Source organism: Solanum dulcamara, chromosome 10 (genome assembly GCF_947179165.1).
Source record: "Solanum dulcamara chromosome 10, daSolDulc1.2, whole genome shotgun sequence".
NCBI lineage: Eukaryota > Viridiplantae > Streptophyta > Magnoliopsida > Solanales > Solanaceae > Solanum > Solanum dulcamara.
Genome location: NC_077246.1, coordinates 48,408,378 through 48,427,468, shown reverse-complemented (window position 1 = coordinate 48,427,468; position 19,091 = coordinate 48,408,378). Strand labels below are relative to the sequence as shown.

Below are 19,091 nucleotides of genomic sequence, written 5' to 3'. Positions count from 1 at the left end.
TTTTGAAACAATTGCCACAACTAATTGAAATATACAAATTGTCTCTATTTTTTCCATACCTTTTCCTTTATCCTCAGTGTAATTTAACTTGTTATAGCATTGTTTCTTTCCATTTAGTTCTCAATCGATGTTGCATTATACAGCATGGCCTTTTCATTCATTTCACGTCAAGCATTAGTATTTTCACTGATTTCTGCGGTGGGTGTTCCAGATACTTCTTCCATTTCACAAATTACCTGGTTCTAACAGCCATCATCACAATCCATCCCCTGAAAACAATCTTTCCTTCTATTCCCAACATCGCCAGTAGCAGTACTTCATAATCCATGACAAGACCCACACTCTAGAAATGAAATCCTAGCTTCATCTTACTATCACAATAATAATCCTTCGACACCAAGAATAAAATACTTTAACAAAAAGAAGTATCAATTGCCAATTCTTGCTATAACATCAAGCTACTTTAAACAAGGATAAAACAGAATAAATAATATAAACGACTAGCCTGTACCAGCAGTCGTGAGTTAGACTCATGGCTTTAAGCAAATATGCAACATTGATTTTTTTTCAACAGTATATGCAACATGAAATTAATCAGCAGACATCTGTATACAAGAAAATGTGGGTAGCATACAAGCAATAAAGTCAAAATACAACAATAACAAAAATTGGCACAACAAAACAATTTGCTTCAAACCTACGGGCTAAACCAGTTCATCTCCTGCAAAGCAGATCAAAGCATTGGAGCTCGTGAATTATATGAGCCTCAAGCAAACTTAATTGGGTTGGATCATCATCTCGGTGTGGTTTTACGTAAGTCTCAACTCATATTCACCAGCCATGGTAATATATCGCACCCAAGGAAGAGCCTGATAACCACTTTTTTCGATAATCTTCAAGTAGCGAACCTAGCATGCATTAAAGGATTCACATTGGTCACAAATTTGGAAAATAAGCAATTCCAGCTTAAAAGGAAAGCTAACAACAAAATTCCATTTAGGCTGTCGATGCAGAAAGTTTGCCAAACTAAGCCCACAAAAAATGGTCATAAAAAACAAGATATTTGTCACGTCTTCCATTACCAACCAGCAGAACAAGATTAGGCAGAAACGTTCAAGACTGAGTTTTAAGACTCACAAAAACATGTTAGGTTCTCTTCTTTAGGGCGTGGGGACAATCAGGACCACACATTTAAGTTGCTTCTGTTGGCCCCATCACCTCATTCGTCACTTTATCTAAACTCATTTAGAGTTGCTCAGCTTATCAACTGTACTACTACCCACCTCCAAATCATGCTTTGTCTCAAGGATAATAAATACGGATAATACATTTTCCCCCCAGGACTTGTCCAGTTTTTCCAAGTGAACACTTACACTTTGCAGGCAACCTATGACCCCCTTGAGCTATATCAAAGTGGAATTATTTGGCCCTTTTCTGCTGAGTTGGTACAGGTGTCCTCTAGGATTTTCTTTTTCCATTCTTTCTTTCTTCCTTGGCCGCTGGACTTGCATCCTCCGTTTTTTCTTCAGCTTGTTACTCTTTGGCTTCTCTTATTTACTCTTTTTCAGCTTTTCCCCCTTTTTTCTCTCTGATTTTCTTCTTCAGCTGACTCTCCTTGTTCTAATTTTTGAATTTGCTATTTCTAGTTTATTGATTTAATTGTATTAGCTATTTCATTTCTTTATTTTATTTTTTCTGGCAGGCAGCAGTTATTAGTTAATTTCTGAATTCATTTTCTCTAAACAGCGATTATATCTTTGTGCAAGGTTTAATTCTCTTTTTTTTAAAAATGTGTTTCACTTCAATGAAGTGAGCGTTTCGCTAAAGCGTGAAGCAGGCCTTGTCGCTTTTTCCGCTTCGCACTTCCAAAAACACTGTGCTACTTGCACCTTCTCAGAAAGGAGATCGTTTTTAATTTTATCTTTTTGTATGAGAGCACATCCATCTTAGCATTCGCATCTCTACAACACTCCTCATCTTATGGATATGTTGGGACTTTAGCGGCCCAACATGCACTGCATATAACATTGTTGATCTTATAGTTGTTCTGCAGAACTTACCCTTCACTTTGGTAAGGCATTGTTCCATCACATAACACCATGGTAACACTTCTCTATTTGAACCATCAGGTTTTAATTCTCTGAGTAACATCTTCATCTATCATTTAGTCTCTTGAAACAACGATCCTAGATATCTAAATTGTTTGTATTTTGGTACCACCTAGTCTCACCTCAACTTTACTCTTCTCATGCAGACTAAACTTGCAGTGCATGTACTCAAGTTTTAATGTTCTTATCCTACCTTACCCGAAGTGTTTTTCCATAGTTCGAGGCTTCAAGATTTGGTTGACACCCTCGATAGTTTCATCAATTAACACAATATCATCAACAAATAGAATACATCCTTTATGATCTATGCTAAAAACCCTTAACACCCATTGAATACTCAACTCATAATGGTTTCTAAATACGATGGACTAAATGTGGACATGTACAACTAGAGTGCTGTAGGAATTTGATAAAAGGAAAATACTGAATAATCCAACTGAACTACAATTACAGCCATTATTAGGGCTCACCTGTATACCCGAAACCGTAAAATACGGTATCTCAAATTTCACACGTATGGGAGCTTTTCTTTCAGGAACTGCTTCTTCTGCTGTAATGCTGGGAAGTCTAAACTCTGCTCTCAACATATATTCCTGAAAATGAAATGAGAATTAGCAAAAAAGAAATCTCAACAAACGGCAAAATAACTGAGTTAAACCTTCAGCTATGACTAAGCGCACGCTTACCTTACCACCTGGAAAAGATTTTATCTTCCAAATCAACGCATCCTTTTCAGGTGCATAAGTAGATGATCCCATTGATGTACGAACATCTGGATTAGTTGCATCAGTTGGAACGGGCAACTCAATTTCAACATTAGTTGCAGTGCTGAAATTATCAAATAAACTCAAAACTGAGCCAGCAACACATTGTAATACCATAACGCATGTCATCCAAACTCCTACAGATTAAATGATGCAGCTCCAATTAGGTGTGTAGCATAGTACAAATGGACATACCTTCTCTCCTTGAACTGGCTTCGTGCTTTAACCAGAATTTCCACACGGCTCTTAGAATGTCTTTCCACTTGGGCTTCTACCCACACAAGAGGCTTGACCTGAGAATAAGTAGTACTAACGCTTTAACCTATTGGAGTGAAGGCACTAAAAAAATTCAGCACCAAAACATTATTGTACCTGTGTACTGAGTCTGTAGGTCATAACTTCGAAAGCCCCATCAGGAGGTATGAATGATATAGTACGATCATTCTCAAATCGGGCCAAACGCACACACCTATGTTGAAGTAGAAGTTATAGAATGAGAGACGGGTAGGATAGGAAAGGATAGTGGGGGAAGGGAGATTGGTTGAGTGGGAGAGAGATGGGTTACAACTTGAACGTGGTCAAACTATACTATAGAAAAGCCTTAAGATTTTTTCATTTTAAAAGGGCAGCAAGGATTTACCGATTAAAAATAAGGACCACCCACTCCCCCACTTGCTTACTCTATCGGAAGTTTTAAAAGATTATACTACATTTCCCAGAATAACATAATTTGTCCCCTACTACCACACCAACATTGGGCCAATTCTTGCGTAAAGCATATATGCAAAAAGACGTTATAACGCGCAACAAAAGTAGTTGATCACATACTGATGAAACTTGATATCATCTAGATCAATAGCTTTCCCCTTAGCATTACGTCCTTGTGCTTCCAGCAACACTCTATCATTAAGACCAAGCTTACATTCCGGCATACCACTGCAAGAGAAAAAACATTATGGCTTTAGACCAGTACCACTCATAGATTAAACGGCTGGGTAAAGAACAAGACCTCAAAATTGAGACTAAAGAAAAAGTGGCGTGGCGGCACTTTGCGTCTGGTTTACATTTAGCAGGAATTGAATTGCATTTAAACTAGTGAAGCAGTCCTTGTGTCAACATTTAAATCCTAGACATTTTACGGGGACAGGCACTAGTGATGCTACTATAGAGGCAGCTCATTAGAAAAATGAGGAGGAAATACAGCAAGAAGAAAGAACTCCATCAACTCAACTGTGTAGATCTAGAGTTAAAGGCTCGGAGAACAAGGTTACATGTAAATATGACCTTAGTGATGACAGAATCATAATCAGTATACAACATTTTCACGCTGCTAGAAATAGTTCAAAGCATATAAAAAAACATTTAAAATCAGACAGGACACTTAGAAACATCCCAGAGGTTTTAGGCTTTATCTTGGCTTAAGGAAAAACTGTTTTAAAATCTTCAGAAAAGGGGCAATAATCTCAACTTTCACTGAAGTGCCAAAAAGATTTTAAGAGCCTGTTTGGATTGGCTTATAAGTTGCTTATAAGCTGTTTTCAGCATTTTTGAGTATTTGGCTGGTCAACTTAAAGCCATTTTGTGCTTAAAATAAGCCCAAAAAAATAATTGGGTCTGTTTGGCTTTGTTTATATAAAGCAACTTATAAGTTGAAAACAGCTTATAAGCCAAAAAAAAATAAGTTGGGCTACCCCAACTTCTGAAGCCAAACAGGCACTAAGAACACTTCTGAAGTATAATTTCATAAACGAGAACCACTACAAATGTCCCATAGTTAACAAAGTTCTCACAATCTTCAATCTTATATACAACAGGGTCAAGCCCTTTGTGTTAAGAAAATTACTCCGTCTAACACATTAATGGCCAAAAGCCTGTTGGTAAAGCCATATATGTTGACGACATACTGTTGCTCTGCACCTTATGACATTAACTGTACCAACCTGTATTCTCTGTACCCAGCTGATGTTCTAAGCTCAAAATCAGCTCCAAAGTTCTAACGTTTTCTACCTATAGTAATGATTGGAATTTTCTTTGATTGAAGTTAACTTTAACAATTATATAAGAAAAATACAATTAAGAGAGAACAGTTGTTTCATTCTATGAAGCAGCTAACCTTGCCAAAAATTACTTCTGATCATACACCTCTACTCTTACAATGTGGGGAATGGGAAGGAACAACATCTACTTCAAATTTGAAAATCGGTGGCTCGAGAAGGAAGGCTTTGAGAAATGATTGGTGGATAGTTGCCTTCATTTGTAGTTCAGGGGAGGCCTGATTTCATTCTGGAAAAAAAAATGAAAATGCTAAAGTTGAAGTTGAAAGAGTGGAACAAGGAAGCTGCTGGAAATTATGAAGTTAGAAAATGTGATTGTTGAGAAGGGTTGAAGCTATGGATAGATACATGGAGGAAAGGGATTTAACTGATGAAGAGAGGGTGGAAAAAGCAAACATACTGAAGGAAATAGCCAATGCCAACAGACAATACAATCAGATTGACAAATAGATGTGGAGGGGATAACCACGAAAGAACCAGAGGAAATTGAAAGGGAGGCTCTTGACTTTTATGAAAAACTTTATGGGGGAGAAAGAGAGTTGAGCATAAATATGAAAGGTTCAGCAAAAGTGACTGCAAAAGAAAATGTAAGGCTACAAACATCTTTTAATGAGGAAAGCTCTTAATGTTATAAAACAATATGCTTGTGACAAAGCTCTAGGGCCGGACGGGTACACAATGGTTTTCCTCCAAAAAAGTTTGTTTAGAATCAGAGATGTTATGAGGACCACTGACTATTTTCACCATCAGAAGAGGTTTGGAAAAGAGTCCCAATGCTACTTACATTGCTTAATTCCCAAGAAGAAGGGAGCCAGGGAATTGAAGGATTTAGACCAATTGGTCTAATTGGGATCTTCTACAAGTTAATAGCTAAATTGCTCACAGAAAGGTTGAGAAGAGTTGTGCCAAAGCTTATTTCCAACTCTCAGATGGCCTTTTTGAAAGGGAGACAGATTATGCATGCGGAATTTATTGCAAATGAATGCATTGATTCCAGACAAAGGGAGAAAAATACAGGTATCATGTGCAAGCTCGACATTGAGAAGGCACACGATCCTGTTAATTGGAGTTTACTTTTAGACATACTTAAAGACATGGGGTTTGATAGGAGGTGGCAGAATGGATTTGGTACTACATCATCACAGTCAGATTCTCAGTTCTCATTAATGGCTCTCCACAGGGTTTATTAGCTAGCAAGAACAAAAATGGGGATTTGGTACTGCATCAGCACAGTAAGATCCTCAATTCTCATTAATGGCTCTCCCTAGAATTGCTTTACTACTCAAAAGGGCATTAGGCAAGGTGATCCAATTTTTTCCGTTTTTGTCTTGCTGGTGACTCTTCGCCTAAGCAAATTGCTTAACTTTCCTGTAAACCAGAGTTGGATCCGAGGTATCAAAGTAAGCAGTAGGTCACACAACTACCTGTCTATCTCACATCTTTTATATGCTGACAATACTATTATCTTTTGAGGTGAGGCATCTTAGTTACGTGAGATTGATCCTGAAAGTCTTTGAAGTTGTATCAGGTTGGCACATCAATTGGTCAAAAAGTAGACTTCTCCCAGTTAATCAAGTTCAGAATTTACGGGTTCTAGCAACAGTTTTCGGGTGCAATACTGATAGCCTTCCTACTATTTATTTGGGCTTACCTTTAGGGGTAAAACATAAATCATATTCCATTTGGCAAGGTGTGAATGAAAGCGGCTCTCTGATTGGAAGAATCAATACCTTTCTTTTGTAGGTCACTTGATTCTAATTAATAGTGATTTGAATTCCATGACAACATACACTATGTCTTGGTTTCCAATGCCTCTGAGGTGGAGAAAAGGTTAGACAAATTGAGAAGAGATTTCTTTCAGCAAGTTAATAAGGCAAGAAAGACCTTTAACTTGGTCAGGTGGGACATTGTGATTCTGAAGAAAGAGGATGGAGGACTAGGTATCAAGAATTTAAGGGTGCAGAATAGAAATCTCTTGATGAAATGGCTATGGAGATTCAACTTTGAAGGTAATGCTTTACGGAGGAAAGTTACTACAGAGAAAGCCCACCACAAGGAGTAGGTATCTGGAGAAATATCAGGGCTCTATGGCCTGCTTTCTCACCTAACATTGGTATCAAAGTGGGCAATGGCAGAAAAGTCTCTTTCTGGAAGGACACCTAGATTCGGTTTTCCCCTCTCAAAGATCAATTTCCTATCGTTTTTAGTATAGCACGAGATACAAACCTCACTGTAGCACAAAGCGAAGAAGGAGGCAACTGGAACATACTTCTAAGAAGGCATCCAAATGACGGGGAAAAGGAGAGTTCTGTAGAATTTGTTGTTCTTCTAACTTCATTTAAAGATCTTAACAACAGTGAGGATAGCTTGATATGGAAGGGGCAACGACATGGTCTTTTCACAGTGAAGTCCCGTTACTCTTTGCTTATCAGGAACCAATACACATATGGCCCATGGAAGCAGGTGTGGAATTCCAAAGCACCAGTGGAAGTAATGTGCTTTGTGTGGTTAGTGAACAGCGAAGCTGCTTCCTTCCAAGATAATTTACAAAGGAGGGGCATCCAACTAGTCAATTGATGCAATTTGTGTGGAAAGGAAGAAGAATCTAGTAACCATCATTTCCTTCACTGTTCTTTCACTTTACAGATATGGTAGATGTTCTTTATTATTTAAATGGGTGTTTGGATTGACATATTTTAAGTAGCTTTTGGCTTTTAAGCTCTTTTTAATTTTGAGGTGTTTGGGACAGACAAAAATAGCTTTTAAGCACATACTTTGAGGCCAAAAAAGTAGAAAATTAAGCTAAAAGCCAAATTGGGTAGGACCAAGTTATGGCTTTTGGCTTTTAGCTTATAAGCTACTTTTAAAAAGCCAATCCAAACACCCCCTAAGCCTTGAATAGGTCATGCCAATGTCGAACTCTGATTTGATGTTCCGTTGGCATAAAAAGTACCTATTTAAGAGATTGAAGAAGGCACGGAATTATACCTGCCCATATTTGGTGATGCATTAGGAGAGAAAGGAACAATAAATGTTCTGAAGGCTGCAACAACTCTCCATTCTGAAGACCAAAATGGACCATCTACTTTTGCTTTTTTGGTGTAAAATAGACTGGATGGATGATTTTGAACCCCTGCTACATATGGTAGAAACTTTTGTATACTTCAGTTCTTCCCTGGGGGTTTCTTTTTTCTTTTCCCGCATATTTTTCAACCCTTCCCTTCTTGTTCATCAGATGTAATCTCATAGTGCTATTTTGTCGCATAGGAAATCAACAATACTTACCATTTCAAGAAAAAACAGTACAAAAGTTCATTTAAAACCAGAACTTCAAACTTCATAGTATTGATAGTCCAGACTCCAGCCTCACATCAAAACCCAGACTGATTCGTTATATTGGTAAACATGACAGGGTAAGGAATGAAGAATAGGAATCCAGATGAGGATAATATTAAAACCAAGAACAACTCAGTAAAATGATAAACTAGAACAGACAAAAATCAGTAATTACATTAGGGGTGTGGGGTGGAGGGGGTGAGGGTGAAGATGAGGTGTGTTGGAGGGTGGGGAGGACACAATCAATGTGGAATGCCACTTGTGGAACTTGTTTTCCCTGCTTCTACTAGGGGAGTCATTTCCTCAATTTTAAGGAATTTGTTTTCCAAGAGAAAATGTTTTCTTAAAAAATTGACTAACCAAACATGAGAAAATTGAAAAACATATTCTGGAAAATGTTTTCCTCCATACTACCATAGAACACTGCTGGTTATTATGGCAAGAAGTAGCCAGTACGAAACTTGATTTTTTTGTGGTGATTCTCAGGAAGACAAGTAAGCAATTGATGATAGAAGTTTTTTGGGCTGGCTTGGATAAAGATTGAATGCAAATCTGAATTTTTTATCACCGTGACAAGAAGGCATAAAGTTAAAAATCCTTTACCACCTATAGACATGAAATAGATGTTTATCACCCACTCCATGCTAGGCAATCATAAACAGACATTTCAGTTTTACCGATACAAGTACGAATATGCAATGAGTGACACATACATACATAAATACAGTTATATCTAGGAGAAGCATACCTCAAGTATGTCCGCATCTTCAATGCACCAACAACATCCGACCTCACAATTTGCCCATTGCTATTAACAAGTATATTAACACTCTCCACAACATCCAAAAATACCTGAAAGAAAAAAGAAATTTCAATATATGCCACTAAAAGAAGCTGTCTATTAAATAAAACACAAAACTTACTTCATTCTTCTTGTATTGGATCCCTTCACTGCGCCAGGACACAGCATTTGTAACTGCCATTGGAGGCCTTTGTGTAACCTCCATTCTATATGCATCAGTTTTTATAAACTCACTGAGAATATTTGCTTCAGTATATTGAGGATAACCAAAGTCCATCATTTCGTCAAGTAACTCATACTGCACAAGACAACATAATTACAGTCACAGCCAGTACTTAATTCCGGCCACATGCTCCTTTTTTGAAAAGAAATAAAATGTTCCTTGTACCACTACAACAAAATTATCTCGTAGGGATTCTTCCTCTAGCTCTTCAAAGTAATGCTTAAAGACCTGCCAGTAAACCAAATACAAATGAATAATTCTCCCCAACTACTCAACAAATAAATTCATCTCAAACCAAGATACTAAGAGCACATATTTTTAAATGCTATTGAATTGAGCCGATATTTTGTGTAAAAACAGTTAGTTTGTTAGAGATAGTTATAAGGCCCATATGACTGGCATGGGTGTTGGTCAGGGAGATGGTTAGAAGAACACTTACATAGGCTCTGTAAATGTATTAGTGAGAGGTAACTCATTTTGGCGCAGATAATAAAAATCTCTTCTCCTCTCTTCTCATTTCTTCTCTTCTTTGCAAAGTTTCATTTACTAGAAGTTCAAATCCGCTGATTCAATTTACATGCATGCATAGAAATTGACCGAGTTGCTTAATGTCGTTTTCAAGACAGCAAAGATGCCTGAAGCATAGAGATGAAGTACGATGATTCTGTTGTACAAGAACAAGTGTGACATTCAAAATTACAACTATAGGATATCAAGCTGCTAAGCCACAGTATGGAGGTTTGGTAGAGGGTGGTGGAGATGAAGGTGAGGAGGGTCATGACTATTTCCGAGAACCAATTCGGATTTATGCCAAGACGCTTGACTACAAAAGTCATTCATCTCGTAAGGAGATTCTGGAGCAGTATAGGGAGAAGAAGAAGGATTTACACACGGTGTTCATTAAACTAGAAAAAGCGTACGAAAAAGTCCCCAAAGAGGTTCTATGGAGGTGCTTGGAGGGTAAATATGTACTTATGGTGTACACTAAGTTAATTAAGAACATGTACAGTGAAGCCAAGACTCGAGTAAGGACAATGAGAGGAGGCTCAAAAAACTTTCTCGTGTTGATGGGGTTGCACCGGGTATGAACCCTTAGCCCTTTTTATTTGCCTTGATGATGAATGTATTGACGCAGCAGATTTGAGGTAAGGTGTCATGTATGTTATTTGCGGATGACATAGTTTTGATTGACGAAACTCGCAATAGAGTTATTGCTAAGTTGGAGACGTGGAGACAAACCCTAAAGTCTAAAAGGTTCAAGTTGAGCATGAAGAAAACCAAATACTTGGAGTGCAAGTTCAGTGATTTGACGCATGAGGCTAACGTGGAAGTAAGGTTTGATACACAGGTCATCCAAAAGAGAGGTACCTTCAAGTATCGTGGTTCTATTATCCAGAGAAATGCAGAGATTGGTGAGGATGTCACTCACCGTATTGGTACAGTACAGGGGAATGAAATGGAGGCCCACATTCGAGGTCTTGTGTGATAAGAAGGTGTCACATAAACGTAAAGGCAAGTTTTATAGAGTAATTGTTACACAAACTATGTTGTATGGAGCGGAGTGTTAGCCAGCGAAGAACTCTCACATTCAAAAGATAAAAGTGGCAAAGATAAGAATGTTGTGATAGATGTGTGGGTATACTTGGAGAGATATAATTAAACATGAGAATATCTGAGACAATGTGGGAGTGACTTTGGTGGTAAACAAGATGCAGGAAGCAAGGTTGACATGGTTCAGGCATGTGATGAGGAGATGCACGAGTACCCTAGTGCGGAAGTGTGAGAGATTATCTATGGATGGATTAAGGAGAGGACAAGGTAGATTGAAGAAATATTGGGGAGAGGCGATTAGACAACACATGGTGCAATTGCAGCATACCGAGAACAAGACCTTAAATAGGAAGGTCTAAAGGAAATTGTATGACCCTCTAGGTCATTTTTGTGTCAATGCCCCTTTTTCATCGGTTATAGCTTCCCTATAGCGACCTCGTGTCATTTATGACTTGTTGGCACTGATACTTTGATCGCCTGATCGTTCATTTGAATTTTTTGCAGCTTTTCGTGTTTGGAGGCCTTTATAACTTGAAAAGTTGACTTCGGTAAAAAATGCGGGTAAACAACCTTATAATGGAATTCTGACAGTTCCATCAGTTCCGAAATAGCCATTTTAGGCTAGAAGCATGGTCGGCTCGAGTTTCTAGGCTTTCGGTGCTCGTTTTGAACCGTTTAGCATTTTAACTTTAGAAATTTGGTCTAAAGGTGACTTTGGTCAACATTCTTGAAAATCATGTCGAATGAAAATTATGTTAGTGCAGTTAGCTCCAAAACGTCGAGTTTGGTTTAGAACGACCTTTTGTTCGGCTCCCGAGGCTTCCGGACTCATTCCGAGTTCCATGGTGGGATTTAGTTAAAAACGATCTTTAGGAGTGGGACCCACTTTTTTTGTCAAAACGACCTTGTATGGAAATTTCGACTGCGTCGTTGAGTCAGAAACGTCAAATTAAGTGGGATAGCACAGTCCGTTTGCGCGCACGAGGGTCCGAACGAATCTTGAACACCCCGTCGGAGACTTTGAAAATGGGAAAAGATATGTTGGTGCGCTGAAACGGGTGCAGTCTCGCCTAGAAGAAAGCCCATTTTCAGATTTTTTTTTCTAATTTTCAAACTTGAATATCTTGAGCTATAGAACTCCAAATTGAGTGATTCAATAGGCTAAATTGTGGGGAACTAGAGAGATTGGAGAACTGGAAGCAGTTCAGGAGGCCAGACCTCTAACTGATGATGAACAACTCTTGAAAGCTCACTTGGCTATGGAATATGAGGAAGTGGCTAGAAATGAGGAAGTCTTTTGGAAGCAAAGGTCCAGAGTACAGTGGACCAAAAGTGGTGACAAGAATTCTAAATTTTTCCATAAAATAGCCACAGCTCATAAAAGACTCAACACTATTGATTCTTTAATGATAAATGGAGAACATTCTAATGATCCTGCTTTTATCAAGAATGCAATAGTTGCTTTCTATCAAAATCTGTACAAGGAAGATGAAGGTTGGCGACCAAATCTAAACATTCTAGATGTACAAGGAATAACAACAGAGGAGTAAGAGGGGTTAGAAAGGGCATTTGAAGAGGAGGAGGTGCTGGAAGGATTGAAGTTGTGTGCAGCAGACAAGGCTCCTAGGCCAGATAGGTACACCATGGCTTTCTTCCAAGCTTTCTGGGACACAATAAAAGATGATCTGATGCAAGCATTCCACAGATTCCACTCTATGCAGAGGTTTGAAAAAAGCTTCAATACCATTTTTGTGGCCTTGATTCCAAAAAGGATGGGGGCAAATGATTTAAGAGACTTCAGACCTATTAGCCTTGTATCAGGGGTATACAAAATAATAGCCAAAATATTGTCTGAGAGATTAAAGAAGGTGATGAGTAAGTTGATCAACAATCATCAAATGCCTTTTGTCAAAGGGAGACAGATAATGGATGCTGCACATATTGCAAGTGAACTAATTGATACCAGAATTAGAGATAATGTGCCTGGGGTGATGTGCAAGTTAGACATAGAAAAGGCTTATGATCACCTTAATTGGAACTGTCTAATCAGCACACTTAGACAAATGGGGTTTGGGGCTAGGTGACTCAAATGGATTGAATTCTACATTAAAACCACCAGGCTCTCTATTTTGATAAATGGAGAACCTGCAGATTTTTTCCCAGCAGAAAGGGGTCTTAGGCAAGGGGACCCATTGTCACCCTTTCTATTTATTATTGCCATGGAGGGACTGGAAAGTTTGCTAAGAAAGGCTTCAATCAATAACTGGATAAGAGGATTCAACATAAAAAACAGGGCCATGAAGTTATGGAATTGACACACCTATTATATGCAGATGATACAGTAGTGTTTTGTGAAGCGGTACAGGAGCAAATATGTTACCTCAGGGTAATATTGGTGGTTTTTGAAGCATGCTCAGGGCTGAGAGTGAACTGGAGGAAGAGCAGCATTTTTCCAGTCAATGAAGTTCAGGAGATACAGATACTAGCAGATATTCTGAAATGCAAGATAGAGAAAATGCCCACAATCTATTTAGGCATGCCATTGGGTGCTAAACACAAGGCACTCCACATTTGGGATGGGATAATTGAAAAAACTGAGAGAAGGCTGGCCGTATGGAAATCACAATATCTTTCACTAGGAGGGAGAGTTACATTAATCAATTCAGCACTGGACAGCTTACAAACATATGTAATGCTCTTTTTCCTATTCCTGAGAAAGTGGTTAAGACTCTAGACAAGCTAAGAAGGGATTTCTTATGGCAAGGGAACAAAATTGAGAAGAGCTTCAATCTGGTGAAGTGGGCTACTGTCCAACAAAGCAAAAGATATGGTGGTCTAGGAGTGAGAAACCTAAAATTACAAAATGAAAGTTTGATCATGAAGTGGCTCTGGAGGTACAATCAAAAGGACCAGGCCTTGTGGAAGGGAGTGATATCCCATAAATATGGACAGAATGAGCAGTGGTGTACAAATGAAGTGATTACCACCTATGGAGTTGGAGTTTGGAGGTCCATTAGAAATTTCTGGATGGAACTTGGTCTTTAGGAGGATGCTTAATGGTTGGGAAATACCCTGGGTAACAGATTTGCTGAATATGATTGTTGGATTCCATGGAAGAAGACAAATTGATTTGGGGGCACCACAAGGATGGCTTGTTCTCTGCAAATAAAGTTTACAAATGGGGATTAGCAGAAACTTCAGGTAGAACAGAAGGTCCTTGGAATACCATTTGGAAGAGTGTGGCTCCACCAAAGGTGAAGTGCTTTCCTTGGTTAGTGGCTAAGAGAGCCTGCTTGACACATGAGGCTATGCAGAAAAGGAAAATTAATATAGCCTCTAGATGTACACTTTGCAAAGAGGAATTTGAGACAAACAAGCACCTCTTTCTTCACTGCAAAGTAACTGCACAAGTTTGGGAACTCTTCTTCAGCATAGCTAATCTGAACTGATGCATGCCAGAGCACACAGCAGACCTCCTTGGCTGCTGGATGAAGAGAGGAGGTAGTAAGAGTCAAAAGAGGTGGTGGAGAACAGTTCCAGCCTGCATATCGTGGATTATATGGAAGGAGAGAAATCAGAGGACCTTTCAAGGGAAAGAATGCTTTGTACAGAAGATTAAGTGGAAAGTTATTACTATGTTAGGTTGTTGGTGTAAAGAACAGAATATAGAAGAAGAAATCCAATTAGTGGATTTTATAGGATCCTTGTAAGTATCCATGACTCTTTTGTAAATTTTTGGAGGTGGCCAGCATAGCCCTAAATGCTGATGAATACAAATTTACTAATTTTCAAAAATTGTGGGGATTTTCCGATAGAACGCAGTGGTGTGGTCGGAAATTGTTGAAGAGGCTCTGTTTGAGGTAAAAATCGTGATTTAGCTGCTGTCCCTGACGTATTTTCTTAGCTTAAATTGAATTTTTATTGCATGTTTGATTTTCGAGCCCCGAATTGTGTTCCATTTTGAGACACAAGTTCAGAGAACTATTTAGGACCATTTTACGAAGTCAATTCTGGAGTTTCTAGCGTGGATCTCACATTCCCATTTTGGACTCCAAAATTGATCCATCTCCGTTTCTTGCAACTTTAGTGTCAAAATAACCGTAATGACGTTGTGTTTCTATTTTTGATAGCGTGGCAGTGTTCAGACGCCGTACGGAAGGGGAAAGCTCCGACATTGTGATTGAAGCACGCGTGATAGGCCTACAAGTAGGCTACGACTTTCCTTCTTTTAGATTGAGTTTGAATATGTGAATGTATGTGGATTTACATGAATATTGGGGTGGGGAACTGACTTAGTAGGCTATGCTTGATAGAAATCATATTTTGGACTGTTTTCGAGTTAGGCGGGTATGTGAATTGCTATAATTGAGTTTTCTTGCATCTTTGGTTGTTTGTATTGACTTGTATAGCATATTAGAGCATGTTTGGCTTTCGTCTAGGCTTAGCCCAGTGTTTTCCATAGACTTGCGATATTTCGATGCCGTTAGGCCTTGTTTCCTTTTTTCCAGTGTCGTACCAGACTGCTTGGCTCCCTGTAGATTGATGTAGCAGACTTGGGTCTGATAGAGATGGGCCTTAGCTAGGCTGTAACTCGGCTCGAAGCCATATTATCCATAATCCCCGTACTTCCCTACTTTGGCATCTCCGACCACGCTTTTGGGCTCGTTTGGAGCAATCGATCAGTTACAACGCGCCCTCGGCTATGTTGAGATTATTCTGAAGGAGCGGATGGCGATCCATAGAGACTTGTGATATAATGGTTGGTACGAGAAACTTTCAAAAGACTTACTTCAGATTGGATATTCTTGGTGTGATATTATTGGGAGGATTCATCCACGGTTCGAGGTCCGGGCTCTGTATTTCTTGATCTCCTACACGGGGTTAACATTAAGAGTGCCCTTTGATATCATCATTGCACTTACCGGAAGGCGACATCCGTGGTTCGAGGTCTGAGCTCTGCGCTAACCCTTACAGGTTCCAGTTTATTGACACTCTACAGTGGGGAGACTCATCCACGATTCGAGGTTTGGGCTCTGCGCTTCATCCCATTCAGAGCTCGAAATTATTGGCACTTTTGATATATCTTGGTTCCACCCGTTCTTTTATTCTTAGTTTAGCATTTTTGTGTACCTGTCGGGCTTATGAGGGACCGTCCGAATTTTCACATTAACTTGCGCACGTGTGTACCTTCTAGGCTTATGGGGACTCAATTGGGTTTAGTTCTTAGGTTGTGGTTGTTCTTCTACACCCGTGTGCATACCTTTACTATTCTTATTCTTGACCTCTATCTATGTTTTATTCTAGCATTTCCTATTGCATTTACTTTTCTTACTCAATCGGCCTATGATGCCTGCAGGGTATTTTTTTATTGGTATTCATACTACACTTTCCATCTGTTTTCGTGATGCAAGACTGAGCACCAATTATCAACTCCGTCATTCGAGCCAATAGCATCCAAGATTTGGAGGCAAGGGTGAGCACACAACGTTTTGGATCATTGTCGTCTCCTTCTGTTATTTTGTGACTTGTCTTTTGTATTTGAGATAGTTCCTTATGGCTGTATATATTTTTGGTCCACTTGTGGAACTTGTACTCTGTTAATGGCTTTGTACTAGTGACTTCCAGGTTCTGGGAGGGATTCATTTTGCTTATGCATATATTTTTGGCTTGCCTTGTATTACTTTTGTATTTCTTCCTTTCTGTTATTTAGTCCCTATGCATATACCCATTACTAGCTGTTCCGAGTTACAGGTTGGCTTACCTACTAGTGGGTTATAGTAGGTGCTATCACGGCTCGAGGAATCGAGTCGTGACAAACACGAATTAGGATAGAAGGATTAGTAAGTAGTGGTGCGCCCATACTAGTAGGTAGGAGCGCATTGTCTTGTTCCCTTACTAGTAGTTGTAGTACTACTCTTGTAGTTTCTTGTTCTTTCATTTCTGTTACTATCTGTTGTTTTGTGTAGTTTGATTATAGTATAAAATTGTTGTAGTACTGTTCTGCTACTATAGTTGTTTTTGTTACTATCTATTGTCTCTTGAAACTACAATACCTCTCTTTTGGATGACCTCGGTAGTTTCAAGTACCAAGGTGACATCACAACTCCAGATTTTGGATCGTGACAGTTGGTTCGTTGGGTTTGGGGGGCGGGGGTAGAAGAGCACTTTAATAGGCTTTGTAAATGTATTAGTGCAAGGTAATTCATTTTGGCACAGATAATTAAAATTTCTTCTTCTCTTCTTCACAATAAAGCTTCATGTACTAGAAGTTTAGATCTGGTGATTGAATTTACTTGCATGCATAGAAATTGAGCTTAATCAGGTGAAATTAACAAATGCCAATGTCACTTACATCAACAACACGGTGTAGAAACAGAAGAATACTAGCAGCATTACAATTCTGCCTTGATGCGGTCATGAGGTATATATTATTGTGCTGTATAAACATATATGTCACGCCATTATCATATGCAACAGGATCTTGAGGGTCACCCTGCAAATGATCAAATTCTAGCACTTAAATTAGTCCGAAAAAGTAAACTCTATCTTCCCAACTAAGTTCATAGTCAGCTGTCTACGAAAGAAACAAAATTATTAATAAAAATTGCAGACCATGAGGAAAACATTGAAATCTGTATCAACTCAACTATAACTTCCTAACCAGATTCTCTTTTCACAACTTTTTCATCATTTAGAAAAGAGGCATCTCTAAATAAGAGAAGATCAACACAGTCCTAACCAATGGAAAGTCATTCACAACCCATGCTTGCATGATAACTCAGATTGAAGCTTCAAAGCACATATTTACCAACTACAAGATTTCAAACGTGCTAAACCTCTTATAAAATGCTCTTTCATTCCTCCTTACTCAATTTAGCATTAAAATGCAGCATTTCCACTAAAGGCATTAACTTGGATAATGTCTATTTGGCTTTAAACTGCAGCATCTCCAATAAAAGCATTAATTTGAATAATTTTACGCTCGGTAGACGAACTTGCATTCTGGAAAGCCACCAGTTTTAAATAGAATTGGTATAAATTAAGAGAACGGAAGAAACTGCTTCAAGCGAGCAGTGGCATTTGCTTCTAAAGCCAGTTAGAACTCCGAACCAACTGAGTCTTCTACATCCTGGATCTGTCTTTACTTGCAGTCTATCTTTCGATCGTAGTCGAAATCTGCAGACATTTCGACATAAAAATCTGGAGAGAAGGGAAAAAGGAGCAAGAGAAAACCTCTTTCTCAAGGAGCTTGGTGAAAAATCGTTCGGCCTGGACGGAGGAGACATCTCCACGGAAATCACGCCAAACCAGTACTCGGCCTTTGATGTCAAGGAGGAACAGCGCCGACGCCGCCCCTGCCATGTGATGTAGCAGATCGCGAATCAGAATCGGGGAATATAGCAATATCCGATGAGATCTAGAAGTGATTGAGAATTGATTTTGTAATTTGTTATGATTGAGGGGAATATAGTTTCAGGATTTGAAAATGGATTTTCCAATCAGCTGACTGAATTTTTCACATTAATTCATTGTTGAATTGTAAGTGAGCTCATTTCTTCCTTTGTGCAGGACAACATCCAAATGTAGCTCCGATCAAGTTATTACTATGCTTTTCACGTCTAAAGTATAGACCTTGGAGGTTAAAGTTTCTCCTTGTAATAACCTATAAGGACTGATGATATTTTGTCATTCGTAACAAAAATTTTATAAAAATAATGTTTATTCATTTAATAATAAAAAAATTAAATAGTTTACCATCAAGATGATATTGATTACATAAAGATGATATTGATTACATAAAGATTTTAATTATTTGCATATTGGTTTAGTGCAAGTTGCTTTTAAGCCTTTAACTTTAAAAGGTTTACCTGAATCTTTTATTGCTGCTTTAAGAGATGGTAGAAATTTAAATTGAAATAATTCTTTAATTGGTACAATACAATCTAGTTTGGCTTATGGTGCGGTTTATTTTAATGCCTATCCAAATTTGAATGTTGCATTATCTGATGTGAATGTTTTACAGTCTTTACTTTTAAATGTGAAAATTAATGGTTATAATTATTTACCTGGTACTGAAGTGATTTGTATTTGTACTAGAATTGTGTATCGACCTTTATATATTTTATCACCTAGGTGTCGTATTGCTGACCAAAATAATGAGACTATATTATTTGAAAATAATTTTTCTAAATCTAAAATTATTACACGTAGATTAATTAAATGGGAAGAAATTAATTTTCCTAAAGAATGGAT

The 19,091-nt window shown here is 38.4% G+C and overlaps 1 protein-coding gene across 1 annotated transcript; it reads right to left on the bottom strand.

The window, feature by feature from the left end:
* Window positions 1–578: 578 nt before the first annotated feature.
* Window positions 579–18,488, bottom strand: LOC129870251 (AP-1 complex subunit mu-2). Its single transcript, XM_055944952.1, has 11 exons — window positions 18,072–18,488; window positions 17,191–17,331; window positions 9,453–9,515; window positions 9,186–9,362; window positions 9,011–9,114; window positions 3,701–3,808; window positions 3,245–3,341; window positions 3,068–3,165; window positions 2,795–2,936; window positions 2,579–2,701; window positions 579–908 (listed from the first exon to the last, which is right to left on the bottom strand). Exons 1-11 carry the CDS (start codon window positions 18,198–18,200, stop codon window positions 810–812), a joined length of 1,281 nt encoding a protein of 426 aa, XP_055800927.1. The 5' UTR covers window positions 18,201–18,488; the 3' UTR covers window positions 579–809.
* Window positions 18,489–19,091: the final 603 nt, after the last annotated feature.

Bases quoted from the DNA above. Each gene is read 5' to 3' on its own strand.
- LOC129870251 (XM_055944952.1), bottom strand. From the start codon at position 18,200: ATGGCAGGGGCGGCGTCGGCGCTGTTCCTCCTTGACATCAAAGGCCGA. The intron at 3,166-3,244 runs GTACAATAATGT...ACTTATTCTCAG, and splicing joins CCTACAGACTCAGTACACAG to GTCAAGCCTCTTGTGTGGGT. The intron at 2,937-3,067 runs GTATGTCCATTT...TGATAATTTCAG, and splicing joins AGCCAGTTCAAGGAGAGAAG to CACTGCAACTAATGTTGAAA.